Source organism: Chroicocephalus ridibundus, chromosome 7, assembly GCF_963924245.1.
Source record: "Chroicocephalus ridibundus chromosome 7, bChrRid1.1, whole genome shotgun sequence".
Classification (NCBI taxonomy): domain Eukaryota; kingdom Metazoa; phylum Chordata; class Aves; order Charadriiformes; family Laridae; genus Chroicocephalus; species Chroicocephalus ridibundus.
Window position 1 is genome coordinate 55,388,904 of NC_086290.1, and position 26,851 is coordinate 55,415,754.

At 56.6% G+C, this 26,851-nt stretch overlaps 1 protein-coding gene across 4 annotated transcripts in view; it reads left to right on the top strand.

Moving 5' to 3' along the window:
• Positions 1 to 26,851, top strand: part of SMG6 (SMG6 nonsense mediated mRNA decay factor) — a 119,752-nt gene that overhangs the window by 37,193 nt on the left and 55,708 nt on the right. For all 4 annotated transcript variants that reach the window (XM_063342485.1, XM_063342486.1, XM_063342483.1 and 1 more), the window contains exons 11-12: positions 21,767 to 21,883; positions 22,384 to 22,552. In XM_063342485.1, the coding sequence (XP_063198555.1) occupies positions 21,767 to 21,883; positions 22,384 to 22,552 (286 nt within the window). The remainder of the gene's footprint in view (positions 1 to 21,766; positions 21,884 to 22,383; positions 22,553 to 26,851) is intronic.

Here is a 26,851-nt window from a genome sequence, read left to right on the forward strand (position 1 = left end):
ACTCCAAGAATTTTAATTTTTTTTTAATTCTGTAATTTGGGGAAATAAAACTCTGGTTTCTGAAAAGACTAATTGAAGCCGTGCTTGCGGCAGGGGCATCTCGGTGAGGGGAGAGAGAGAAACCCCCTCCCAGCCCATCTGTGCCCAATTTACTCCGATCTGGCCTCTCTGAGGCTTTTTTTTCTTTCTCTCTCTCTTTAATAATTTGTTTTATAATTCCTGGAATCAAACCCATCTCAGACACACTGTTTTATTTTACTGTATTATTGGATTATACTTCCTATAAATCACTGGATGTTATTCATAGGCCACCACCAGAATAACTTCCCCTCTCCCCCCTGTCCACCCCCCCCCCCCCAAAGGCCCTGCATTCCAAACAAGCGCGTACCAAAGTTGGGGGTGCAGCAGCGCGGGGCACCCTAGAGACACTTCCCGGAAATCCCAGCAAATTTGCCTGGCTGCGGGTGTGAAGCATCAGGCTGCAGCACCTGGATGCCTTCTGGCACTCTCGGGCCGGTCGCGTTGTGCCGTGTGGAGGTTGTTAGGAGGTCGGGCTTAGGTGGAAGCGGAGAGGGGAGGGGAGGGGAGGCAGGGGGGCTGCCATATGTGCATCCTCGGCACATGGAGGGAATGAAGTTGCATCCCCCGGGGCTGAGCAGAGTCGGGGCACAGAGGCACCGGGAGGTTCTGGCCAAACGCTTTAGCTGAGGATTTGGGAAAGCGGCTTGTGTTTCAACCAGAGGGAAGTTATGGCAGGGCAGGGTGACCAGCCCGTAGGGCGACTGCTCTGCCCGGGCCATTGGATGAGGAGAAGACCTGCTACTTGAGCGGCAATCCCATTGCCAAAGCTCCTGGGGGATGTGAGGAGGGTTTGAGGGGGCAGCCAGCGTGGCAGGGTCAGGCTGGGCTTTGGTCGCAGCCCTCCCTGGCGTGTCTTCTCGAGTGGAATGCGGTCGGGTTTTCTGTGCGAGGTAGGGTTGGCTGGGAAACCTTGAGGTGCGGCAAGGGAGGATCCATGCTCCGCTCCCTGCAGCAAATTTGGAGCAGCGTCCGTCCCCGTGGCACTGCCACACCAGTGTCCTCAGCAGCGTAGAGGAGGGCAATACCGCACAGGCTGCTTGGTGTAGAGATACTCTGCCTGGCTCCCAGAGAACTGCTCTTACGCAGCGAGTGTCCCCTAACTACAGCTTTTGCAAGGGTTTGCTAACGTGCGCGGTCCTGCTTGCTCCTTGGAGACCTACACCAGCTTCTGCGGTGTTGATCTTGCCTGAGTCTTCTTGATAGACACAAAAAGGGATCCATAGGTTAGTGCAAATCAACTGCAACTTCTAAGCAGGTACAAGACTCCTTTTTGCGTGTGTGTTCGGCACCCCGGCCTGGCTGGAGAGGGCACGTTGAACTCAAAGGACCCCCTGAAATCAGCCTGTGCTCTGCTCACCAGAAGCCTGCTCCGCTGCCGTCCTGCCACCGTGCACGGCCCTGCGCTGGATGGAGCGTGTTTCGCTTTGCTGACCACAGCTGCTCTGGCTTGCGAGCTAAAGCGTGAACCCTTAAAATATCTACGGAGATGTTGCAGAGGCTGGTGGTGTCTGCCCTCAGCAGAACCTCAACTCTGACCATCTCCACGGTTCTTTCTTTGGTTTCTGGTGCTCGGACCCAGCTTTGCTCAAAGAGCTAACTGCAGCATCAGAAAAAGACTCAGCGGAAGCATGTACGGCTCTTCTGCTGCAGCCACATCTCAATGGCCTCTCATGAGGCTCTAACCACATCTTGCGTATGGGAGCAGACAAAAGGTGCTGGGAGTCAAAGACAAGGGAGTCCAGTGCGTTTGAGTGAGTTTAAAAATAAAGCGGTGCTGTGGACGGCTGCCTTGGTTTGGTGGAGTATTAAAATTAGGCACAAAGCAAAGCTTAATAAACCTCAGGCTGTAGATAGCAGAAGCAGCAGCTTGATCTTCCCCTGTCTGGGGAGCAGAACTGAATCTTTTTCTCCTAATTCCCCTCCTTGCGCGGTAAATACGCGTTTCACCAGAGTCCCGCTGGCACCTTCAAGCAGGCGGCTCCGTGGGCCGTGGCAGCTTTGGGCACGGCGACTGGGAGATGGCTGAAGATGTTGGCAGTGCAGGGCTGCGTCCTGGGGAAGCCGAGCATCTGCAGTCCTCTGCCCCGTTGAGAGCAGAGCCTGAGGTCCCGCCACCTGCTCGGGGGACCGGGTTTTGTAATGCAAACGCAGCCCACTTGGCGCAAGGAGGATGGAGTTGAGCAGTTTCATAACTGGCTTTCTCAGGGGTGCTCAGGGCTCCGGTCGTCGTATGGCGAGTGTGGACTGAAGTGTCTACACTGAGCCGGCCAGCGTGCACCTGGCAGTCGCTGCGTGTCTTGCCCTGTGAGACCAGGCTGCGCTGTCTTCAGCGAGGTGTCATTAAGACACAACGCTTCCCAAGGCCTTACGTTTGGAGGAATTGGCTGTTTAATTCATCCTTCCTCTCCCTTCGCGTTACTGCTCTTGCTTGCTTCGGGTTTGAGTTGTCATCGGGAGAGGAAGCCCCAAGGAGGGCTGGCTGGGACCGGTGTCCATCCTTCCCTGTGCTGCCGGCCTGGCGTGGAGGCTCTAGCGCGAGCCGATGCTGAGATGTCACCTGGGCAAAGGGCTTTTATGCTTAACTCGTCGAGCGATGTCCGCTCCTCGCTGCGTCCCGGTGTGAGCAGGACGAAGGGTTGAAATGGCGCGAGGGGCGATGACTGCATCGCTCGTCTCGGGAGACGTGCGGCTTCCTGCGCTGAGCTGCTTGCTCCTGCGGAGCCTCCTGAGGGACACGTCCGTGTCCGGAGGTGGCAGCCGATCCTCCAGAGTGTCTCCTCTGAGTGGTTGGGAGTGTTGGAGGTTGGCACAGTTGCCGGGAACTGTCGGCGCCCTTCCTTTCAGGGAAGGAAGCTGTCTCGGACTTGAGACACATCAGCAAAGTTCAGGTAAAACACTTTTGGCCCAGGCGCTTCTTCAGAGTCTCGCTCTCGGGCTCTTGAGGCTGGTGGCAGCAATGTTTAGACCAAAGCCTTCCTTTGCTTATTCCCCTCTGTTTCCTGTTTAAAAGGCAGATTGTCACATATTTGGGGATTTATTTACCGTAATTGGAGTTATTTTCCTGGCTGCTGGTTTCTGCCCTCTGATGCAAGACTCCTCGGCGAAACGTGTGTCCAGAAAGCCATGTGACTTTTTTTCCCCCTTGCCACAAGTGCCAGCAGGAGAGGCAATAATCAACGCGCTGCAGGGAATTTCCACTTGCAGTTCAGGTTTCTGAAATCTAGACCTTGGCTTCAGAGGCAAAAAAGATTGCGCGGGGCTTTGTGGCAGGGAAGGGAAAGGTTTCCAGCGAAACCGAGCGCTTGCTGGTGTGTCAGACTCTCCAGTCGTGCCCTCCAGCCCAAGCGCAGCAAAAGTCCCCGTCGAGTAGTGTCGGATGAGCTCGCTGGGGGCTTCTGCCCGTCACACGAGCGCATCCCTACGTCTGCCCTTGAAGCCGTTCCACCAAACGCAGGGTGATACCGAGATCTCGTTTCAGGACAACGAATAGAGGGGAAATGATTTGTAATCAGAAAGCTGGAGTCTGCTTTACAGCCAAGCTCCGGCAGCCCGAGCAGCAAGTCGGGACAGAGCCGGTGACAGGCCAGGTGAGGTTGGAGGGACTTTGCTGCTGCGGTGCCACCGAGGCATGGGCCAGCGAACGCTGAAACAAAACCAGTCTTTCGACGAAGCGGCAGCGTCGCTGTATAAAATGAAAGGCAGGAAACGGAGCGCTGGCACGCAGCGTCCGTCTGTCCCGCTGTAAAGCGAGGAAGGAGGGACCTGAGGCAGCTCCCCCGGGGCTCAGCTTCACCCCTGCTTCGGCGGTGGGGAAAGAGGGGTGCCAGGGAGCCCGAGTGGGGTCGCACCAGGTGCAGCGGCTTTGGTGGAGCTTTAGATGTTTGCACCGTGACAGGAAATCCTCTTCGCTTTTAAAGAGATGTTTCTGACTCTTTAATGTGCGTCGCGCCTTTGATTTCCTCCCGCTTCTAAGCAGCGCCGAGTCAATTACTGTATTTCTGTTTAATTCTCTGAGAGAACGTTGTATAATTAGGCTAATTATGGTGCTTTGTGAAGTTGTAAAACTCTTGATTGAGCTTGCGGGGCTGTTTTATAGCCTGCCAGGTGTAGGCAGGGAGGGCTGCCCGCCCCGTGCCCTGCGCGGGTTCGGGGAGCTCCTTCCCGGGGGCTCGTCCCCTGCCAGCTCCCTCCGTCCCTCCGTGCGTCAGGTGCCCGGTGCTGGGGTGGCTTTAGCTAGGAGAGAGCATCCTCGAGGGCTCCTTGGGATCTCTTCCTGCCTTAATGCTGAGATCGGGAACGGTGGCGTAGTCACAGCTGTGTTTCTACTCACGTGTGTATCTGAGGCCGTGGAGGTTTACGTGAGAAAAGCTTTAATTTTCCCTGGTTAGGGTCTGCCCGAGGCTGCGTTCTCGTAGGTTCTCGGAGCGCGGCACTGGCTCGGCCCATGCTCACGGATGGGCAGGAGGAAGGCAAGGACAGATTGCTTGATGAAGCTGTGAGCAACCTGATCTAGTCAAAGATGTCCCTGCTTCCTGCAGGGGGGTTGGACTAGATGGCCTTTAGAGGTCCCTTCCAACCCAGCGCATCCTGTGATTCTATGACTTGTTGAGCCCGACCTTCAGGGGTCACCCCGGCTAACGTGGTGATGCTCCATGCTCCGTGTCCACCTTGGCAGCCAAATGTGGGCCGGGGCAGTTTAACCCCGTCTGGGTGACAGCTCTGAAGGTATGCGGCCCTTCTCTAATTGAAGGGTCATTTTTAATGCTGACTGATGTGGCTCGTGATGGCTGTGGTTAATGCGGCCGCGGGGCTGGCTCGCAGGTGACACGGAGAGGGCCTGAGCGATTTGCTTGTCCCTGAGGTTGGCGGGGGTCTCCGAGGTGCGCGCCCTGCTCCCCCAGCCGGCGGGGTGGCACGAGGGACAGACGGGAGCACGTGGCCGTGGGCTGGGAGGGAGATGCTCTGCAGGGACGGGCTTCGGCTGGGGAGTTTCTTCGTTTTCCCCCCTTCCGTTCTCCCGTCCCTCCCGGGAGCGTGCGGTCCCCTGACCCTGCCTTGGCGAACTCCCGGTGCTTCTCCGCCGGACCCGGGAGACGCGTCTTGCGAAAGCAGCGCCTGCTGTCCGGGTAATGGCACGGAGACGGAGGCGCCGGCTGCCAAAGGCGGGTTTGGGAACAGCATAAACCCTTCAGAACCGGGAAAGCGGGGAGGGGGGCGGCCGGGGAGCCAAGGTCTGACAAGACCTCATGCTTGGTGCTTGGGAGCCGGGGCTCGTCCCGGCCCGGGGAGGCTGAGGGAGGGGGCCCGATGGTGCGCGGGGAGCGGGGAAACGCTGCCACATGGGCTCGTGTGTGTCTTTAAAAAGCAGGCGAGGCGGAAGTGATGCTGGCGGCCCATCTGCGCGGGGAGCGGGAGACGCGCCCCAGCTGGTGCGAGGCCCTGGCAGCCCCGGGAGCTGCCGTCTGTTGGGGTTTTACTGCTGTCTACGTTGAAACACGGCTTGGGAAGGAACGGGGGGGAAAGGAGGAGGAAGGAGAAGGGGAGGGGGGTCGGTGGCACGGTGCCAGTCCCGGTTCGCCTGGCCTTCTCGTTCCTCCTCCTCCTCCCCGCTCCCTCCAATGCTTTAAAGTCACATTTCCAGGCCAGACATAGAATTAATCTCTGGGCACTTCACATTGCTGGCAGCGCAAAGCAGGATGTGGGATCTTTTTTTTTTTTTTTTTCTTTTTTTTTCTTTCTTTTTTTTTTTTTTTTCTCTCTCTCTCTCTGCGTCTTGGCTGACTTTTTTACCTCTCGAAGAATTTGGAAGGGCCGTGAGATTCCCCCCGCCTTCCCCCCCCTTCGCCTCGGTGCCGTGCAGTTTTTCAGCACGCTGATCACCCTGCTGTGGCTTCACCCTAATAGATTTCATATGCTGACACAGTTGACATCAGTACCAAACTATTTTACATGTGATCTGGTGTATTTCCTGAGGAAATCTGCAAGATATTTATTAAGAACTAATAAAATAAACCTCTCCATGAGCTTTTAGGTAGTTTTCAATTTTTCATGTCTCTCTCGTTTCCTCTTATCAATGAGTTTCTATTTTCTCCCTCCTCTCTGACCATTGCTAAAAGGAAACAAAAATAAATGTTTTAGACCGTTCCTGAATGGACACTGGGAATATTTCTGTAGTGATGTATTAGCAAAGTCGTATTTTTAGTGCTGTATTGTCAAGACTAAAAATATCCCGCCGCAGTGCATCCTTTTTATAGGGCTTTGTGTGTGCGCGCGCGTGTGTGTGCTGAGCGTTGTACGAGTTTGCACCGGCGTGTAAAGGTCTGTCTTTGTACTACTGCAGCGTTGCCTCCCCGTCGCAGCTGGACTCCATTAGGCCTCGAAAATTAAAGTAATCCTGGTTAAGAAAGGGGAAAAAAAAAAAAAAGTAATAATTAATCTCGCGGAGCCGCGTTTCCCCAGCTGAGCCTGGATACCTGCGTGGCAGCCCGCTTTGAGGGACTCCAGCAGCCCGGGCTTGCGTGGGCCGGTGGTTTTGCCGCTGCGTTCCTGCCGCCGAGGGTGTTCCCCGCCGCCGCGGGGACCGGCGGAGCGAACCGAGGGGTGCTGGCCGCGGGTCGCAGTCACCCAGTGGGTTCCTGCTCGTTTTTCCTGCTCGGGGAACCCTTGGGGGACTGCAGTGTGCCGCTGAGTGGGAGCGTGCGCGTAGCTGGGAGTAGGCTGGGCGCTTCACGTTTTCGGAGGAATTTTCTACTTTTCTGCGATTTCTACCCCCTTGGATTAACTGTGTGCGTAACGGGGAGAACCGAAGGTGGGAGCAGGGCTGAGAAGCCGCCTCCCCTCCGTCTCCCGCTCCGAGGGCCAGTCCCCGAGCCGCGATGGCAGGCAGCTCCGTCTCTCTGCCGCCCGTGATTGATGCAGCTGTTTCCTAATATAATTTTCTGGCTGGTTCGCGTCCACGGATCCCCGGGGGAGCGTGCGGCCGTCACTCTGGCCCCCAGGACCACCCTTGCGTCACAGGTAGTGGGTGTTGTGACAGCCGGGGGGACCCGCCGGCGGGTCCCCCAGCGCCATGCGCATGGCACGCAGCGTTGGACGGACCGCTGTGTCTCACGCTCCAGCCAGGCGAGAGCGTTCCCCCTCCGGCGGCTTGTCTCCTCTGAGTCACTCGCCGATTTACTCGCGGGTGCCTCGCTTTACTGTCGGCTGCCGTCTGGAGAGCCGCAGCCTTTTCAGCTTCCTGTAGAGCAGTTCAGCGAGAGCAGTAATTAGGGCCCGTAAAAAATTTTATTTTATTAGCGAGAAGTGTTGGTGGGTAATTGGCCATAATTTGAACCCAGCCAGATTGGAGATTAATAAAAAAACATAAAAAAATTTAAAAATCAGAGAGATTTTTTTTTTTTTTTTTTTTTTTAACCAGAAACGCCAGGGCTGTTGCTTGCCGACCCTTTTCTGAGGCGGGTGGGACGGGACGGGACGTACGGTGGCTGCCACGGGAGAGGGCGGCCGGCAGCGAGCGCCCGTGCTGTACCCGTCCTTGAGGGTGTTTGACACTGGCATGGGAAGAAAGGAAACCTTGTTTTCCAAGAACTCTGCTCTTTCTCAGCTTGATAAGCATTTAAAATAAAAGCTGCACAATTGGAATTGGCAGAGCATCCTCATTCTTTTGTCTGTCTGTTTATTTTTTTCCCCTCATCCCTCGACATGTGTGCTACAGCCCACGGTTACTACACCCCGCAGAACCACAGGCCTGGAGCTCTGCAGGCGCGCGCCGAGCTCTGCCCACCCCCAGCCTGGCTCTTTGAAGCCTGGCAGAGCGCCGTCCCCCGTGGGACCCCAACCCCGGCAGCCTCCTGATGTCCAGGGGCACTGAAGTATTTAAAAAAAAAAAAAAAAAATGTATGTTTTCAGCCCCTTTCGGTTCCCCCTTCCCTCGCGGGGCAGCAAACCCAGGGCTCTGCCTGGAGCCGGAGCGGTGGTTTTGGACCCGGGCTGCGACCGCGCTCTACGGACCCGATCGCTTTGGTATTTATAGAGTTTGTTAGAATGGCTCGACGGCGGCCAACGCGTCGGAGCGGTCTGACGGCCGATTCCTGCGTCCTCGCGCCTTCACGGGGTCGGCTGGTGTCGGCGATTGGAGAATTTAGCGGCGATTGGAGAATTAACCGCTCCACTCAGGGAGTAAGGAAGAGCCAAGCCCCTGCGCGCGTGTCACGCTGGTTACTGCTGGGTGAATCAGACCGGGGAGTGCGTTCAGGTTACTAGTCCTGCTTGGTTGGTGCAAGGGCTGGGGAGGAGGGGGGGGGGTGTTGCTTCAGGTTAGTAGTGCTTGTTTTTTTGCTTGGCAGCCTGGGCTTGGAACCTGGCGTAACTGTTTCCCAAGGAATATTTTTGGTTTTAAAACTGAAGGTCAGCAGTTCGCGAGCGCCGCGCTTGCAGCCAACTCTGTGGTTCGCCTCGTGCCACCGGGCCAGCAGCACTTGAGATCCTGATCAATTGATCTGCAACAATATGAAACCACGAAGGGTGACTGCCAGTTAAAACTCCCCGTCTCGCCCCGTTTTCCCCACCCAAAGTGTCTTTCTGCCCATATCCCCTTTCTTGCCGCCCGTCTCCCTCCCTCCCTTTCGGCTGTGTATTGGAGTTTTTGTCTATCTTTTTCCATCTCTCTGTCTCTTTTCATAACAGTTTTTAATAATGTTTTAGTTAGTTCCAGCCTTTTCCCTCAATGGATCCCATTGGAAAATGCATTTGAAAGGAAACAGTTATACACTTCCCTTCCTTTGAAACTCTGTTGGCACCTTTTCCAGTGCAGTAAACCATACAACATGGATTTTCAAAGTTTCCAAACACAGACATGCTGGCGTTAAATTTATGAAAAAATATTTTATTCGGCTGTATAGTAACTATGAGTCTCTGAGCTGCTGGTCACAGTGAAATCGAAGCTCGCTTTGGAACTGCAACAGGTTTTCAAATCTCTGCAGGAAACGGAGCGGCGCTGGCGGTATGGGAACCCGCAGCTCCCTCGCGCCCTCCCCAAGCGGCAAACGAAAGGGGGTGCTGGGGTACCCTGGGGCCGAGCCCCCCCCCCCTCCACCCTCGGGCACAGCTTTTCCCTGCGGACCGTCCTGCTGGGGAGGGGGCGGCAACGGTAGCTGCAGGGAACTTCACGGTCACGCCAAGCCTATCTCAAATCACAGGGGGAAAAGAGGAATTTGGCATAAAACCGTTATGTCTTATGCTTGTTAATGAATGTAGAAGGTTAAGGCTTTTTAGTTGCTGAGTCCCGTGGCAGGGGGGGCGCTCGATAGCCGGCGTGAGTGTGCCTGGGCTGCAGTCCGCCCGGGGTTTTGGGACCCGAGGCTCCGGCTACATGTAAGTTGTTGGAGCACTGAGATCATATTTTCTAATACGGGGGTTCGGATGTGAAACTTCCTGGAATGGTTTCTCTGTGTGCTGTGGGTTTGTGCCTGTGGTCTCGGCCCTTCCCGGAGGGAATTGCTCACTTGACACCTGAGAACCTCCCTTTGTGTGGCACCGCTCAGAGCAGATTTTTTCCGAATTTCCACCGAAGACCACGGCCCCCATTCACCACGAGAAGTCGGGTGGGTGAATCTGCCCGTATCCTCCTGAGTGCCGCTGCAAGGGGTTGTTTCCAAAGACAGCGAGCCTCGAAGCCTGTGCTCGGCAGCGCTTCCATGCGCTTGAGCCGTGCTGTAATGGAGATAAGGCCTCCTGTGATAGACAAGATGATGACGTGGCAAAGAGATCCTCAATTTCCCTCTTGTCCTTTTGCAAAATTCCTTTCCCTTCATATGGGAGTTTTCCAGAGAAGTCGCTGATTAAGTGTTATCTTCATGCTCGGTGCCGCATGGAGTGTAGGCAGAGCGAGGAGGTTCAGGTCCAAATAATCGGATAGCGTAAACTCACTGACTTCTGTCTTAAAGCATCGTGGGTTTGGTGTCTTTCTGCATGGTATTATGGTATCTGCACGGTATCTAATGCGTACTGATGGGGAACTGAGCGTAAGGAAAATAACGGGTTTTCTAGTTTTTTGGATGCTCACCTTGAGGTGCAGGTGATGGAGTCCTCCTAAAAACATAGCCCTTCAGGAACCGTGTTTGCTCCTGTTCAAAGCGGAGTTGCCCAGTGTCTGCGAATTCCATCCCCTCTGTGTCACCGTGGCCGGCCAAGGAGTGAGGGACACATAAACACTGACCACGTGTGCCGAGAGGGGTTAAGGTGAGTCCTGGATCCCCCTGGAAGTTCATGACCCAAGGCAAAGACAGAATGTAGTTCCCCAGCCTAGCGCTGAGCCATCCTAATCCCCAGAACATTGCCGTGTCCTGCAGCCCCCAGCCTTACTGAACGCGTACGTGTTTCAGCACATCAGAACGCTCGGCAGGAGGGTCTCTACTGACTGTTAATTCTCTGTCTTGGCTGAAAGCGGTAACCTGAGGGGGGAAGAAGTGGTATGTCGTCGGGACTACCTTACGATGCGTACGTGTGATGGAGTTTACTTGAAGTTGCATAGACGGCTCTAAGTCTGGTGTTCCTGACCTTTGAGCGCTTTGTGTTCGTGTAACGATATTTGTTTGCATAATTCCCATCGTTTTTAGAAAAGTGAGCTCCCCGCGTGGAACGGGACTGACCTCACCTGGGATCCTCGGCGGGCCCGTGGATCTAGGTTCGCCACACAAACCTCTGCCAGGGCAGGAGCGCTGGACGTGCGGGGCTGTTATGCTCCGTGACACCAGCCGCTGGGAAGAGCAGCCACTGGTGGTGCCAGCAGAGGAGCCTGGGCGCCTGGAGAACGGGCCGCTACGCTGTCGTAGAATCGGAGAATCGCCTGGGTTGGAAGGGACCTTTCAGATCACCTACCTGCCCTTCCCTCCCTGCTGTCTCACCTGGCTTCGTTTCTTCTTCCCTCCTCTACCCAAGCAGATGAACCAGCGGCTGCTTCGGTCGCCGTGGCACGTGAGAGCTGTCTGATAACGACCGCTCAGATTTCCACAGCCCTTGGCAAAGCAGGGGCGGACGGAGGTGGCAGAAGGCACGCTCGGGCTCCGCCGCCGTCCCCTGCCAAACTTCTGGTTCCTGCTCCGAAATGTGAAGGTGCTAGGGATTTCGCTGAAACGGTCAAAGGATTTTTAACTTGAGAAGAACAATATATTTTCCCTAACCTCATTCTGGCAAATGGCTGAACCTTTGTAGCTGAAATTTTCCCAATAAATTCAGCTCGAAGAAAGCTTTTGGCATGAAGGATCGCAGCCTAAATGGTTAAAGTTTGGCAAAGTTGTTAAGAACTAAAACCAGGGTGTTATATGGAAAGTGTTAGGTAAGCTTCGCTGTAGGCAGAGCGGCTGGGCTGTGCCCCTCTCGGAGGGGTGTCCTGGTGCTGGGGGTGCCACCGGCATCAGCCGGGGGGCCTGGAGGGGACCGAGCAGGGGCCGGAGGTGGCCAGGGGCTGGAGCGGGAGGTGAGGAGGCAGTTCAGGCCTGCAGGCATCAGATGGGGGCCCTGGGATGGACTGCCTCCCTTGGGGGAAGGGGGGGGGTCTGGGTTTCACTTTGCATTTTGGCATTTGCTTTGCAAACTGACACAGTGGCGCCCTGGTCCCTCAGGAAGCTGTAAAAAGAAGAGCAGCAAATGAGTGAATGTGTTGAAACGGAAGCTCGGCACTTCGCTGTTCCTGCCCCATCAAAGGCTGCTTTCTCCGAACGCGCCTGTCTGCAAGCGCTTTCTCTCATTAACTTTTACTCCGGGCTTGAAGCGCTCACCAAGGTTCACACCAGAGGAGGCATGTTCCAGGCTGTCTGCTTGCGTTTGCTGCCAAAGACATGCCCACCTCCAGCACGAGGAGGGAGGGCGTTAAAAAAAAAAAAAGGCTGCCTTTTATTTGCTGCGATTGTCCTGGTAAAGCTTCACGCGGGGCTGGAGTAAATCTCTTGGGAAGCCCTGTTCACACCTCCTCCCCTGTTGTAAATAACATCTGACACGATTATGGTTGGGCGCACGCAGCTCCTGGGTGGGATGCTCGTAGGAGCTTGCCGTGCCTGCTGCCTAGCGCCCGGCCGGGCCGCCACGGCAGCGCGCTCCCCCGAGCACACGCGCTGAGGAGCCTGCTCTCCTCGCCGGCCCTTTTCGGGGTGAGGTTCAGGGCTCCGGCTGTGCAGGTGGCTCCTTCGAAAAGGGATGAAAGGTCCGTGCAGGCAGAGGATACGCCGTCGGGGGGTTTCTTGTATGGGATTGCATCATCCTGCCTCACTGCAACGTTTCCATCGTCCGCGTTCTTTCTTCTTTTGGTGCAGCGTTCTCTGTTTTGTCCAGATGCTGTCTGCACGTACCGAGCCCTGCTCGGCTTTGGACCCTTTCACTGTTGCAGCCACTTCAATCCCATCCATCTCGCGCATCCTATAGCAATATTCCCTCCGCGGTAGGAGACGGCTGGTGCCAGGCCGCTCTGGAGCTATCTACATGCTGATGAGCTGCGTTGCCAGCTTGGAGGGACATACTTTCTTACGAGCTAGCCAGGAGTTGTGTACCTTTGGGTTTGCCAGCCTTTTAGCTGCCAGACAGGTCAGATTCGTGTAGCTGTCAGTTGTTGGCAGCAGAACCAGCGGCTCCGGGGATCGCGCAGAGCCTTGAGGCTAGTGAAGATTTTGCTGTGCCCGTGTCGTAAGTCCTAGCGTCAACTCACCCGTTTGGAGCCGCTCCAGGTGAAGGCAGCGCTGAGAAATAAGAGTTTCTCTGGCGAGTCTCCAGGCTTCGCCAGCGTGGGTGAGACTGTAGGTGCCTTTTCCCCAGCTGTGACGGTCGGTCTGCCTGGGACTGGAGTGTCTCGATGCAAACGTCACTGGCGAAAGCTGGGACGTGTGTGGCTGCCCGGGCAGGAGGAGTGTTTCGGACACTACGTGGGGTGTTTCGTATCCAAAACTGACTCCTGCGGCCTCTCTGGGGCCAGGGGTGCAGAGCAGGATCCTGGCCCTGCCAGCTGGGCGAGGCACCCCAAGCGCGGAGGGAAAGCTCCGAGTGCTGCTTAGTGCAAGTGGAAATGGCTTCAATCTGTGTTTTGACTGATGGGTCTTTTCAGGAAATTTCTGAGAATAACATTTCTAAAAATGTCTGCTTCTTTCCACTGATATTTCCTGGAAAAGGCTGCAGTTAATTTTAAACCATTATCCTTTTCCCTTTTCAAGTGGAAATGGCTCTGTGCTTGTCCTCAAGGCTAATGTCATTCTTTCTGTCCTAGCCCGGGTTGCGTGGTGGGGAGGGACGGTGTGCCTCTGCCCTGGCCTCCGCTCGCAGGACCTGTTGGTCTTCCAGGGCTGCAGAAATTGGGGTGCTGGGGGCACTCTGTGCACGTGTCTGCTTTCCCCTTGGAAATGAATCTTCTCTCCTCGAGTCACTTCACTGTGTTCTTTGTCGGTGACTCCTGGCTAGTCCTGAGTACGCAAGAAAGCCGTCTCTAAAGTCATTCCCTTGCCCAGCCTAAAGCTCTGTTTGTCGGGGTCAGGAAGGAGATACTGAACTGGTTATTGTACCTCCGGTGCAGGGATCCAGCCCTGCACGTGGATCCCGGGCTTGGGGACGGTCAGAGCCGGAGGCGAGCTCCTGGATCAGCCGGAGGGAGCTGGCAGCACAGAGCTGCCCTGGGCAGGCGGCCCCTTCGGGTCGGGCAGAGCACGGCTTCCCCTGTGGCTCTCCAGCAGGCTTGCTGCTTCGGGTGGGAATATGTCATTAATTTTTATACCTTCCCCTGTAAACCATCGACCCTTTTTATGATGTCATGAGGGATTCCTTAATTTTGCAGCTGCTTCCTGGTTACGTCAGAGAAGAGCCTCCCGTCCTAGAGCCCAGCGCTGCAGTCCAGAACGGCTGGAAACAAATGAAGTGTTGAATATCTAATGGCTTCCACAGGGAGAGCTGCTCCATCCTCCCCAGGCCCCCGGCATTCCTCACCTCCTAGGCCTCCCTCCCTCCCTCCCTTCCTCCCTCGGACAAGACGGGGTTTCAGCACGGAGCAGAGGGAGCCCGCGGGCTCCTGGGCGGCCCCGGCTGCTTTGGGAAATTTGGGAACATGTGCAGTGAGTTCCCCGGTGCTGTTGCATGTCTGGGCGCTACAGGCGAGACACACACACACACCCCACCCCCCCCCGGGTCCTTCCTGCCTCTCTGCGGGGAGAGGTCGGTACGGGGAGGTGGATTGGGGGCATCCAGGTTATTACTGCAATCCGAAGGTGGCTTTGGGAGGGATTCAGCCCTTTGTGCTGCAGGTGGTGGCGTTCAGCTCGGCCAGGGCTGTGCTGGGAGGGCTGGGGCTGCCATCCTGTCTGCTGCCTGCAAATTCAGGCTCGGGGAGCATCCTTTGCAGGGAGGCTGCCCATCGTTCCCAGGCTCTTTGCAGGGTATTAGCCAGGGTTGAGCCAGTGCCTCCGGGTTCCCAGGCTCTTTCGGGGGCAGATGAGTGTGTGTGTGACTCGCCACTTCCCAGCGGAGAGCTGGGAGTGCCCGTGACTCACAGGTCTTCTTCGAGGGGGTGGCGGGGAAATGCCCCGCAGCTGTGAGCATCCCCCTCGCTTTCCTGCTTTATATTCCTGTCGGTGTTGTGTGGTCTCCACCGTGGGCAGGCGGCAGTGGGACCAGCTGCCTAGACCAGCAGCGCGGCTCTCCTTACCCGCGTCCTGCAGACACCCCCATCCCAGTGGGCCGCCCTGTGCCCCTGCCAACGCTGCATCTGGCGGCGGGTGACTCACGGCAGAAACGCGCCTGTGTCTGAGCGATAAGAGAGCAAACAAATTGCCTTCAGGTGGTGTCAGCTTGGAGGTGACCAGCCTCTGTCTTCTTCCCTGCAGGGCAGCAGCCGGCTGGTGAATCAGTTGTCTGTGCGGCCGAGCTGCTGACACATCAGCCGGGTGCCTTAGGCACCGCTCGCCCGCCGCCCCGCGCTCACCGAGCTCCTCCACCTCCTGCCTCCCCTGGCCAGCCCATTATGTCATCCTTGGGATTGCGTCCGGAGAGCCGTTCGTTCGTTTGATTGCCTTCGCGTACGGTCCTTTACCCCCTCACCGGGGAAGGTGGGTTCAAGCTGTTGCTCCCCGGGAGCAAAGCACGTCCCTGCTGCTCCCTCTGCCTGCGCTGGGGCCACCTGCTGCCGGCGCTGCTGCCTGGAGCCACAGCTCAGGTCAGGACCGGGAGGCCAGCGTGGAAACTGTCTCGCTGGAGTCCTCCCGACCCTTGGCTAGAGCAGCCCGGTTGCCTGAATCAAAGGAATCTGCTCTCCTTCGGGACTCTAACGCTTGTTGGCTGGTGTTGTTTTAACTGCGAAAGATTCAGCCCTCCTTGCGTTGTGTGAGCTGGGATGGATGTAGGAGCATGTCTGCTGCTTGCTCGCGAGCTTGGGAGTTGCTGTGGCTCGCTTCCACCGCTGCCTAGAGCGCGCTCGGAGCCGAGCAGCTGGGACCCCTCACGTCCAGCCCCCCTGCCCCGTCCCCGCCGGTGCCCCCCCGGCCGAGGCCACGTGGCCTGCGCTCGCTCTGCCCCGATTGTCCCTCGCAGGATTTCCTTCGGCACATGGCACTCGAGCGGCCGCGAGAAGCTTCCTCCAGCAAATCCCTCTCCTCGGAGGCGGCCGTCCCTTGCATCGCCTGCTCTTTTCCCATTCCCATTTCCTGTGGCTGGTTGCGTTGCCCTAATAGAGGTTTGGCATTGCTGTTTCGCACACCCTAGTGGGAGAGGGGATGTGTTTATCACTTTTCCTGGAGATTATCTGTTTAAGCACTCTCTGACAGTTACAATAACAAGGGCAGCGCGTTGTGTTTCCCAGCAAAAGGACACTCGCTGCTGAAAGATGTATAGCACTAATTAGAAATACATAACATCCGGCCACATGGCAGCCTTCTCCCGGCCGCTCCATTTCCTGAGCTCAGACGACTTTGACGACAGTTGGTTTATGTTTTCCATGAATATAATGTTCTCAGAGAAACACAAATTTCTCCCCGTTACAAAAGTCCCCATTTCTCTCCGTCTCTCTCTCCCCCCCTCCCCACGCACCCTTCCCTCTGCGAAACAGGTAGATTTATGACAGCAGAAAGCCTGGGTCGGATCCTGCTGCCGGCCGGGTCGGAGCAGAGCTCGCAGCCCCTGCGCGGGACGCAGCCGGGAGCCCAGGTAGACGCTCGCAGAGGGCGCTGCCGGGCTCTCTGCAGAGGAAACTGCCTCCTGGTAGGAAAACAGCGCGCTCTGTGCAGACCCGTGCTCAGCTGGAGGAAAAAACTCTCATTCCTACACGTGAAGGAACAGGAGGACTCTTCTACAGCTCGGAGGGTTTTTGCGATCTGCAGAAAAACCACCCGGCCCTGGTTCCCGGCTGCTTTCTCTCTGCTCGCAGTCCGAGGCTCAGCAGCTCCCATTTTTTCCATCCCGTCCCCTTTCCCTCCTCTCGCTCTTGGGCTCTGCTTCAGAGCTGATAGCCTGGGCGCCAGTTGGAGGAGTCCGGGTCCCGTCTCGAGCTTGCAGCGAGCAGCGGGGACTAGTACAGGGACGTTTTTTCGGAGGTCCCCGCGTGCTGGGTGGGAGCGGAGCAGTTGCTCTGCTGAGCGTAACGCAGGTTAGGTGTAAGGGCGGTTAGATGTAAGGGAGGTAGGAAGATGGAGCATGCTCAGGGAGGTGAAATCTTAGAAGGTTTTCGCTGCTGAAATGAATTCCTATTGAATGTGGAAAAACTGCTGTATTTCAGATGTTTATAGCTTGGCCAAGCGCGGACAGATTTCTAGTAGGACAGGAAAACTCTCTGTTAAAAAGGTTATTCTGCAGCAAAATCTCAGATCCCCTTTCCAGGATTTGCAGTTGCTAGATTAGCTCAAGGAAAAGGTTGTAAGTGTTTTTTTCTAGCAAGGGTAAGCCACTATCTTGTTTCCTAGCTTCATTCTCACAAGTAGCCGAACTGTTTTGGCTAAAGATTTCCGGAAGAATTCAGGCTGAGACAGGCACCCAGCATGGAAACTTCAGCTCCGATAGTTAAAGTCTGAGCCAACTGGAAAAAGGGTCCTACGAGTGGCTAGTGTCAGGCAGGCTTAATAACGCAGCGCTCAAACCCTGCCTGCAAAAAACAATCAGAGCTCATGTCCCGCCGGCGGGTCCAGCGTCTGGAGCCCTCGCCGTGGGATGGGTTTGCAGAGGGGCTGCAGGGCTCTCGCTGATTTTTCGGGTGCAGAAAAAACAGATCTTCGAGGCAAATCCAGCCTAGGGAAGTGTGGGGTGATACAAATTACCCAGGCTGTTGGTTGGGGCTGCGAAGCGTTTGATGACATTCCTGCTTTAAAATACTCTCCCTGCTCCTTTCTAGCCCTGTGCAGCGTTGCACGTACCTCAGAGTTTTGCTGGCGTGGTTGCTGTGGGGCTACAAGTGACCGATCCAGCTTGAGAAAGCTGCCAGAAGGTGGGTTTTGAGGCTGGCTCCGCTCCCTGCCGTGGCTGCAGCGTGGCTCCACGGGCCGCGCGTCGGTGCGGCGTGTGTCGGTGCAGCGTGCGGCGCGGCTACGGGGTTACCCCCAGTCAGTCTTGGCTGCCAACGCCGCCAGTCCTGAAGCCCTGACCTTGGGCTGTGGTTTAACAAGGAGTTATTTAGGTAGCGGTGCCACCTCCGCTCCCCCCACACAGCACCTTTGGTGGCAGTGGCACAAAAGGTGACATTTCTAACCCCGATGAGCTGCGTGATCTGGTTCGCAGGATGGCTGCCGAGGGGTGACGTGGTGACAGGAGCTGTTTAACCGATGCTGGCATTAACAGGGATGTTTGCCCGGTTGCAAGGGGAGAAGGTGGAGGGGAAACGTGTTGTGGTTGGTGGTGCACAACCTGGTGTTGTGCTGGATGATTTCCTGCAGAGCATCGCTGCTGCGGCTGCTGGTGGCACAGAAGAGCCACATCTCTGACCACCTTGGGGCCTGTGAGCCCGGGGCAGCTTCTTTTCTGTGTGATTTCTGTCCGTAGTTTGCCTGACCACCTCCGCACCGCACCCCGGCTGCGCGGCGCGGCTGGGGGTGAGCCCAGCAGGGTTATCTGATCACAGCCTAGTTTGGGGGGGGGGGGGGTCACGGGAGGAAGTGGAGTGTGGGTTTGTGGCAGCTTTAGCTGATGGTGTGCCACGGATGCCACCTGTAAACGTCTCTGGCACCAGGCTTTTGGTGACTGCCTGCAGGGATAGGGTGCGGGATCGCCTGTGGACCTGGTGCCGTAGTTCCGCTTCTCCCGTACTTGCGGTGGATTTGGGGAAACAGACCTGGGAATTACAGGGTTTGCCCTGAGCTGGGCAGTCAGGATCTCTCTGCCTGCGCGTGTTGGTCTGTGGCAGCTGATGTCCCCAGCTTATACTAGTGACATTCAGCTGCAGGGACAGGAATTGCCTAAGTGTCACTCCAGCCTCCAAGAACATCTCTTTCCGTGAAGTTTGTGTCTTAATGCGGCGTGCGTTAGCAGCAGCACAGACCATTGCTCAGCTCAGAGGAAATGACGCCCTGTGGGCTCCAGAGCAGGTTTATTGCTCCAACACCCCTTGCAGCGTATTTCCTACAGAGTTGTTTTTCTCTTCGCGCCAGGTTGGGCTCGGCCACTTCATGCTGTGGGCGAGAGACCTTGCCGCGGGTGTGGAGAGCTGGTTTCCTTACTGCTCATCACTCAGAACACTCCAGGAGTTTCTATCTAACTGTCCCCGTTTCATGAGTGCTCTGCCCTTTGCTTGTACCCTCACCTTGACTGTCTTCTGTGGCACGGGCAGCCAGGGGTCACCTGGGCTCTGCCACCCCGCCGCCTCTGGGTCACGCAGTGGTGACCGCTGGCTCCGAGCTCCCAGCGCAGCGAAAGCCGAGGCTCCCTGCTTCCCGAGGAAAGTGGTGAAAAGGTGCAGAGAGAAGGGTTCTTCTGATTTATGGTGCTTTTCTCTTTTGTCCTACAATGAAGCTCTTAAGAGCCTTCCTTGGCAAGGCTGGGAGCTGGAGCGCTGGTGTACCTTCAGGGGTCTTGACTAAGCCCCCACCATGCTCCCACCTGGACGCTTGTCCTTCCCTGCCAGGTTTTTGGGCTGGAGGAACCTCCTTGAAAAGAAGCTGAGAAGCGTGACCAGGGAATGAACTTTCAGGACTGGGGAAGTTTAATATAAGTGAACGATGAGATGACAATGCTCATGGCAGCTGAGCTGGAACCGTGGGGAAACGGCCCTTAAATTTGGGTGTCCTGTTCCTGTTCCTGGGCAGCTGCACAGGGGCTGAGCATCGCTGCAGTACGTCGAAGCACCGTGGCTTTATGTAAAGTGGGTGTGAGCTGGTGGGCATGTGGTGCACGTCTGTAGCAGTACGAGATGATGGATGGGCCTGCGGCTGTAGTGCTGGGTTTGAGTGAGCGGGTCACAGATGGCTGTTCCTGCGACAGCTCACGTGCAAGGAACGTTTTTACTCTCTTTTGGGTGTTTTATGGGGAACTTGTAGCCTGGAAGAAGAGCTGCCGGTAGCAGTGGGAAGGGCTGAGACCCTGGTATCAAGCCTGGCCATGCCCACCTCAGAGCACTGCGCCAGCGCTTGGAGCTGATCTCTGAAATACATCGGGGCTGTGCAGTGCTCCTGACCCTCAGCATCACGAAAGCCTTTTAATCTTTGCCTTTTTTGGAGGGGGATGGACTTAGCTTTTATACCAGCCCAGTTTGGGGGTGACTGCGAGCCTGGCTTGAGCACAGTGCCCAAAAGCCCGGGGGTGCTGCCCACCCAAAGCGTGGGGGTGCTTGCTGAAATGCCCAGAGCTGGGACTTGCCAGACTCGGGTGCGGCAGCGCAGTGGCCGCGGTCTTGTTGTGTACCCGTTTAGGACAAGCGAAGAGAGTCCAGCATCTCGCCTGAGCGCGGGAGGAGGGAGCGCGGGGAAGATGACTGCAATTTCTTGAACTGGACTGTGGCCAGAGCACTGGGACTAACACTCTTAATTGTGGGAAAGGCTTCATGAAAGAGATTTACTGTCCCAGAGTGGTCACATCTTTAGTTTTATGTTTCCTCCAAAAGCTGACAGCCTCTGCAGTACGGCACTTCCTACCATTGCGCTGCGGCATCGGCTCAGCCCTGGCTATGGGAGCAGAGCACCCTCATTTGGCTACCAGGCACCTCTGGTGCCACCCTGGGTTACCTTCCATGGTGTCTTCACCGGGTGCTGAACTCATGGGCCGCTGTAAGAGCTGGCCAGATCAAGCCTACAGATCTTCCTCCTATTTTTTCCTATATTTTCTAGGTGTGTTTTAGTCTTTTTTTGGTTGTTTTTAACCTCCCACCCCGTTGCTCTGAAATAATTTGCAATTAAAAAACCCAACGTTTGTTCTCTGCGCCTCGGGCGTTTTGCTAGCCCCGGCTGGAAGGGGGGTCTCAATGTCTTGCTTTAATCCTCTTGGCCTTTGCTCAAGATCCCAGGTCTGCCACATCAGGGGAGTTCAGCTTCCAACACCTTCTCCTCGCCTGCCTGCAGCTGATGCTCGTGCCTGTGGCGGAGGTGCCTGGGAGCCGGGGCTCCGCGGGGCCTCTCCCTCCCCGTCCCGGCGCTGGGGTTTTGCTCGCACGGGCACCGGTTTGGAGCCGTTACCTACATAGTTGCTTTCGCCGTGCAAATCCTTTGCCTGGCTTGCGGCAGCTTTTCTCACGGCGGCCGCCCGTCTGCAGGGTGAAGGCTGGAAGCCCTGGTCCTGCAGCAGGCGATGGGAAAGCAGAGCAGCCTGCACAGAGCGAAGGGCATGGGCTGTCAGGAGAACCCCGAGCCACGTGGGTGCATCCCATCCCGCTGGGCAGCAGCTCCGCTTCCCCCACCAGTGCTTCCCTGCCTCCCTCCGGCCAAGCTCCTGGCCAGCTTCTCCCCCCTCCGTGTCTCTAGGGAGGATGCGAATTGGGGGCAGAGGGGATTCGGGGGGCAGAGGATGCCCGTAAGGCTTAAAAATCTCCTGCGAGCAGGCAGCGCGGTGCCCGAGCGAGCGCGGGCAGCCTGGCGTGCCCCAGGGTGCTCTCGGCCTCCCTAAACGTAACCCGCGCCCCGCTCCAGGCAGTTCCCCCGAGCCAGCTCCCCGCTGCTCTCAGCAGCCTCAGAAGTGGTTTCTGGCTGGGTGTAGATGTGCCGGGGGGATTTGCTCTCACTCCGAGCCGGCTCTGTTTGGAAGAGCTGTGGTCGTGTGGCATCTACTTGAGTAACAGCTTCAATTAAGCTCTCTTGACAAGCTGTTGTGTGACTGGTGAACTAATGGGAGGAGCCCCCTCCTCAGCTGCTGAGGTTAAAACTCCAGCAGGGACAAAGATCAAACATGCAGCTAATTACCCTTTTAACACTTAAACATATCCCCCTCCTTCAGGGGAAGGCAGCAGCTCCAGGCAGCAGCTTCTGTGCTGGGAGTCCTGAGTGCCGGCTCGGGCCGGGCTGGCTCAGCAGGCGAGGTGGCGTCGGACGTGACGTGGGCAGTGTCATTGCAGCTTCTTCCCGCTCCAGAGCGGCTACTCATCACCTTTTTCCCTCTCTACGTGAAGCAATTGAGGCCGGGAGAGGTGTGAGCTGGGGAATCGCCCGCCCCTGCAGACATCCCTGCTCCACGCGGGATGCAGAACGGGAGGCTGCGAAGGCGAAGCACGAAGGAGCATCCGACCTGCTCCTCGCTGAACCCTTTCTCTGTCTCCTAGAGTGCGTCTCTGAAGACTGCCGCTCTGTCATCCAGGAACAGGCCACGGCCCTGGGGCTCTCCATGTTCGCACTCTTGGTGAGGAGGTGCACCAGCCTGCTGAGGGAATGCTTGCAAGGTAAGGGGTTACCGGCAGGATCCACGCAGCTGCCCGCGAGGCAGCCCGGTGGGGTTCAGGCCCTTGTTCCCTGCTGTTTTGTACACCCATCTTCCCTCTGCTGGGGCCCTTGGATTCTCCCCCGGCATCCCCAGCCCGGCTCAGGTTATGGCTGGATCACCTGGCAGGAAATCCCCTGATGTGTGCAGGAAGAAAGGGATGGACTCAGAGCATGCTTTCTGAATGCTATTGGGAATCTTCCCAAAACTAGGACTTCGGAATCCTGTCTCTATGCCTGGGATCAATAAAAGGGATCACAGAGGTCCCGGCTTGTCCCCTAGGCCAGTCCGTGTAGGGAGAACAGATCAGTCTTTGCGCTTGCTGTGGGTTGGGGCTGTTCCCTTGTGCATCCAAGGCTGGGATGTTGGGATCCGTCTTGTGCATCCCCTGTCCCTCTCCCTGCCTGAGCCTGGCTCCTGGCTGCAGTGAACTGCCTCAGCTCTCACCTCTTGTATTTGCAGTTCAGCCACGAGACATGGAGCAGGAGGATGAGGAGGACGACATCAAGGTCTCTGCCTTGCCCCAGGACCTGAAGGAGCTGCTCCCCAGTGTGAAGGTCTGGTCGGACTGGATGCTTGGCCACCCGGACACCTGGAATCCTCCTCCGACCTCTCTCGAGCTCCCCAAACAGTACGTGCATCCTCTGGTCTGTCTTCTGGTGTCTGCTCCCTCCCTGAGTTCCTTGTGCCACCTTTCCCCCGCGCTCGCGCTCGCTCCTGGCTGTGGCACCCAGGAGAGGTTCGTTGCGCACGGGATGTTTGGTGGGGACTCGTCACCCTTGGTGACACAGTGACTTTCTTCACTGATGCGTGGGTGGGGGTGCAGTGTCTCTGAGGGGTCCTGGCGGGTGCTCTTTGCTTCTGTGTGTTAGAAAACGTCCCGTGAGCTGGATTTTTACCTTCTGGTTTGGATGCGCGTCTGCTTTTGTTGGGATACGTCTCCTTTACGCGCTCTGCTGGCCCAGCCAGCTGAACAGGCAGGGCCTTCCTCGCTGCGAGAGGGAAGTCCGTTTCCAGCACGAGCGTTTTGTTGCCTTTTTTTTGACTGAATCAGGCCAACCTTGGTCAGGCTGGGCTGGCCCAGAGCGCCTTGCCTGGTCCTGGAGCTCCAAAAGTCGCCTCCTTTCTCCTTGAGAAACAGCTTCTCTCTACCCCTGCAACACACAAAAGGGTTAATTTTCTAAACTGGCCGATTCCAGCCCATTAGTCCATAATGCGGACTAGGCAATTTGCATATTTTTGGACCGAAAATCGAGTGAAGGGGCCAAGTATGGAGTATGCGAAACAGTGTCTGAGCATGCTCCGTAGCTGCTTTCCCGCAGGATTTTCCATCTGCCTCCGGTACTCCGGATCCAGAGCCTGAAATCACGTCTTATTGTTAATCCAAAGGAGCCAGAACCCAGGGTGATGGGAAGGCGCATTAAGAGTAATCCAGCAAAGTGGCTTAACCATTAATGGGTCCCCGCTCCGTGCGTCAGGTCCAGTCCTGCTCTCCTAGTTTATTGCCTCTTACTCCAGTTCTTTTTCATTTGGCTGAGGAAATGGAAATCTCACACAGGAAGTTCTGGGCCTCATTTTGTGGAGATGGAGTCTGTTTTCTGTTTGTCGGCTGCTCGGTGTGGGACCGCTGCCTGCTCATGTGAACTGCTGCCCATCTTTGGGCAGGAACTCAAACTGGGATCTGTCACGTGAACCCGCCTGCACCAATCCCCCCTTCCCCTCGCGCTGCCTGCGCAGGGAGCTGCTGAGCCCTTGGCGACGGGCAGCTTCGAGATGGAATTTCTGATTGGGTTCACGCAGCCAGCGCTCGGCGCCTTCCCCGGGACGAGCTGCCTCCCGCTCCTGCGGGGCACGGGGCCGCGTCCCCCCGGGCTGCCGGAGCAGGTGCGGGCTCCAGCTTGCCCATCGAGGCTGGAGAAGGTGGTGGTGGCATCCCACCCCGTGGCATGGTGGCTTTGGGGAGCAGTGGGCATGGGTTGGGGGGCTCTACTCTGCAAGGTCCTGGTCTGCTGGGTGGAGGAACAAGGGTCCTCATCTTGTAGCAAAGGTCTGCTTCCCCACCTTGCCCTCTCCGTGGAGGGTGGCTGAACCCCCATCCATGCCCTTACTCTGGGGCATGGGCAGCCTTCCTCATGTTGGCTCCCAGCTCCTCCACCCTCGCACTTTGGCTCACCCGGGGAATCTGCCTTTTTAACGGTGAGGAGATGGGCTGCTCTTTCAGCCCAGACTTCTTGTGTTGACCCAGCATTGTGTGGCCGGGTGTTGGTGGTCCGGGACTCTGGGGCAGCAGTGGCTGAGCTTCCGTGGAGGTGCCGGTAGTGATGAGTAGCAGGGAACTAACTCTGCTCTTGGGCACGACCAGGACTCGCAACGTTTCCCCTAGAAGTGGGAAAGGAAAAGGGGAGCGCTGGGTTAGTGTTTCAGCTCTCTATTGACACAAGCCTGCTGTGTGGCCTGGGGCTGCTCGGTAACCAGGTAGAGTCACCGAGTCCGGGGGTTTGGGTAGGAGCAGCTTCAAAGAAGTTTAGAAGTAAAACATGGGTCAGAGCAGCAGGCGTGTTGGAGTAAGCCAAGGTTTATGGGCCGGGTGAGCTCAGGAGCAGGGAGAGCACGCGAGGAGCAAGTGCAGATGCCAAGCTGCAGAACCGAGTAAGCATCCTGTGCTGTTAGGCGCATTCTCTGTGCCTTACAGTGGTGGGACGTGCCACAAGGTCCCCACCGGCGCCAATGGAGAGGCTGGTTGGACACGCGGAAACCAGCCTCCCAGCACTCCGCAGCCATCGCTTTCGTTGCCCCCTCCTGATGGCGTGGGCGCAGAAAAGGGACAATGGAACAAAAACCTTAAAGCACAGAAGCACCCTGCAAGGATGCCATGAATGTGCTAGAGCTTCTGGAAAAAACCAGGCCCCGTACCTACCTGGCAGCCCACTAGGAGCAAAGGCCTGGCCCAGAGCTTGCATCAAAGTGCAGCTCATCCGGGGCCAGCGCGGCTGCCAGAATGACGGCCTGGGCTCGGGGCCAGCGGGGCAGCTTGTCAAGACTCCGCCAGAGCCTAAGGCCCGGGCTGCCGGGGCTATACATCCCGAGGCCTCCGTTCACGCTGCGTTCGCCCATGTTCACGACGGCTCGTTCTCCGTCGGGGCAAGAGAGCTTGGGGGTGGGCGGGGGGGGAAATGGGACACGACTTTGAGAACGTCTAAAACTCAGCCCAGCTGTGGCAGTTGGTTTATTGCTTTCAGCTGGTACTTGAACCCGGGTCCTGGTCTTGGAGTCTTTCCCAGGTTTAATCCCCGGAGCTTTCTCTGCAGCTGTATGACACTGCGCTGACCCCGAATGAGGATAGGAAAATAGAAACGGTGCCAAGCCAGAGTCTCTTTTTCATTTGGAGCCTGGCTGTCTGCCCATGACCAGGGTTACATAATGGGAAACATAGCCGGGGCTCTGGAGAGCCCGCGTTTCACCACGCTGCCCAGACCTTCGCGTTCTGATGCTATATATCTTCCTAATTGTAGCTCGGATGCATTTATCACACTGCTGGATTTGAGGCCTTACGATATTTGGGGGGGGGGAAAAAAAAAAAAAAAAAAAAAAAAAAAAAAAAAGGAGAGAAAAAGAAACCACGCCACCCCGCACCAAATTCCTCGGCTCGCTGCTTTTCCCCCCTCGGACGGAGGCGGAGGGGAAGGTGTGAGGGTGAGCGCTGCCGAAACCCGGTGGGCTCTGCGGAGCGGGATGAAGACCGTGCGTCTTGTCTTCGGGGTCCTTTTCTTGACGGGGGCGTGGGGATGAACCCCGGCGCCTTGGCAGGCGGCCTCTCCTTAGCTGGGGGCTCAGAATTCAACCCGAACAAGAAGCTACGCCTTTTCCCCAAACCTCTCTCTGTGGTCTGGCGCGCTCATCCAGCTCTTAGCCACACCTGCACGGTCACCCTGGCTCAGGGGATGTGCTGGGACACGTTTTCAGGCCATAGAGCGGTGACACGCTGCCTGCATCCCTCTCTTGGGGCTGCTGTGTGTGTCTGAGATCCTTCCTCTCTAGCAATTTGGGAGAGGGGCTCGGCGAGTTTTCTGTGGCTCTTTTCTCAGGTGTTTCCAGGATAGGAGCTAAACCTGACCGTGGGTATCTGTGCTTCGGAGCAGCAGTGTCCTGTGGCTCAGGGCTTGTGTTTCTGGACCAGGTGTTCCCAGGTCTTCTAGCTGCAAGCAACAGTCACTTCTGTATCTCAGAATTAATTTATATCTGCGTGTTTCACGGCAGACGTTGCGTTGAGCTCTGAAGAGGCGGTCGCTTAAAGCAGTTGCGTCGCCGTGCAACTGGGTTGGAGCAGCGTCTCTCAGACCAGCTGCCCCCAGGAGTAATTTGCAGAGATTGGGGGGTAGAAGCAGGGAGTTTCGGGGCGAGGGGAGCGGGGTGGATCTCCTAATGCGGAGATATTGGCAGCAGCTGGGGCGAAAGGCAGATCTCCAAGGAGGCTGCTGTCATTCAAGTGAATCCGTCTCCTTTTGGGACACATGGCTGAGATGGGTGCAGAGGGCTGGGCACAGGAGAGCAAAGCTTCTCCTTGCTCTGCTTTGTCGCCACAATGACTCCGTTGCTAAACGAAGCGCAAGAATTGATGGGGAAGCCACTGGCGAGACAGACAAACTGCCGCAGGGCTGACCCTGGCGAATCTGCGCTCCTTCCACGCTGGAGCGGAGGGCCTCTTCGTTTGTGGAGACTGTCTGCAAGCATTTAAAAATGGTTAATTTAAACCAAGTATTAAATTAAATCCAAAAGCTCTGAGCACATTCGAGAGCTTACCTTCCCAGAGAGATCTGCCAGATCGCTCTCATCACATCGCTCTTGCGGAGAAGTGTCACTGAGATGGCAGCTCCCACTGGGAGAGATGGACAGAGGCTTGGACGGGGGTGCCAAGACCTTACTGGAGTTT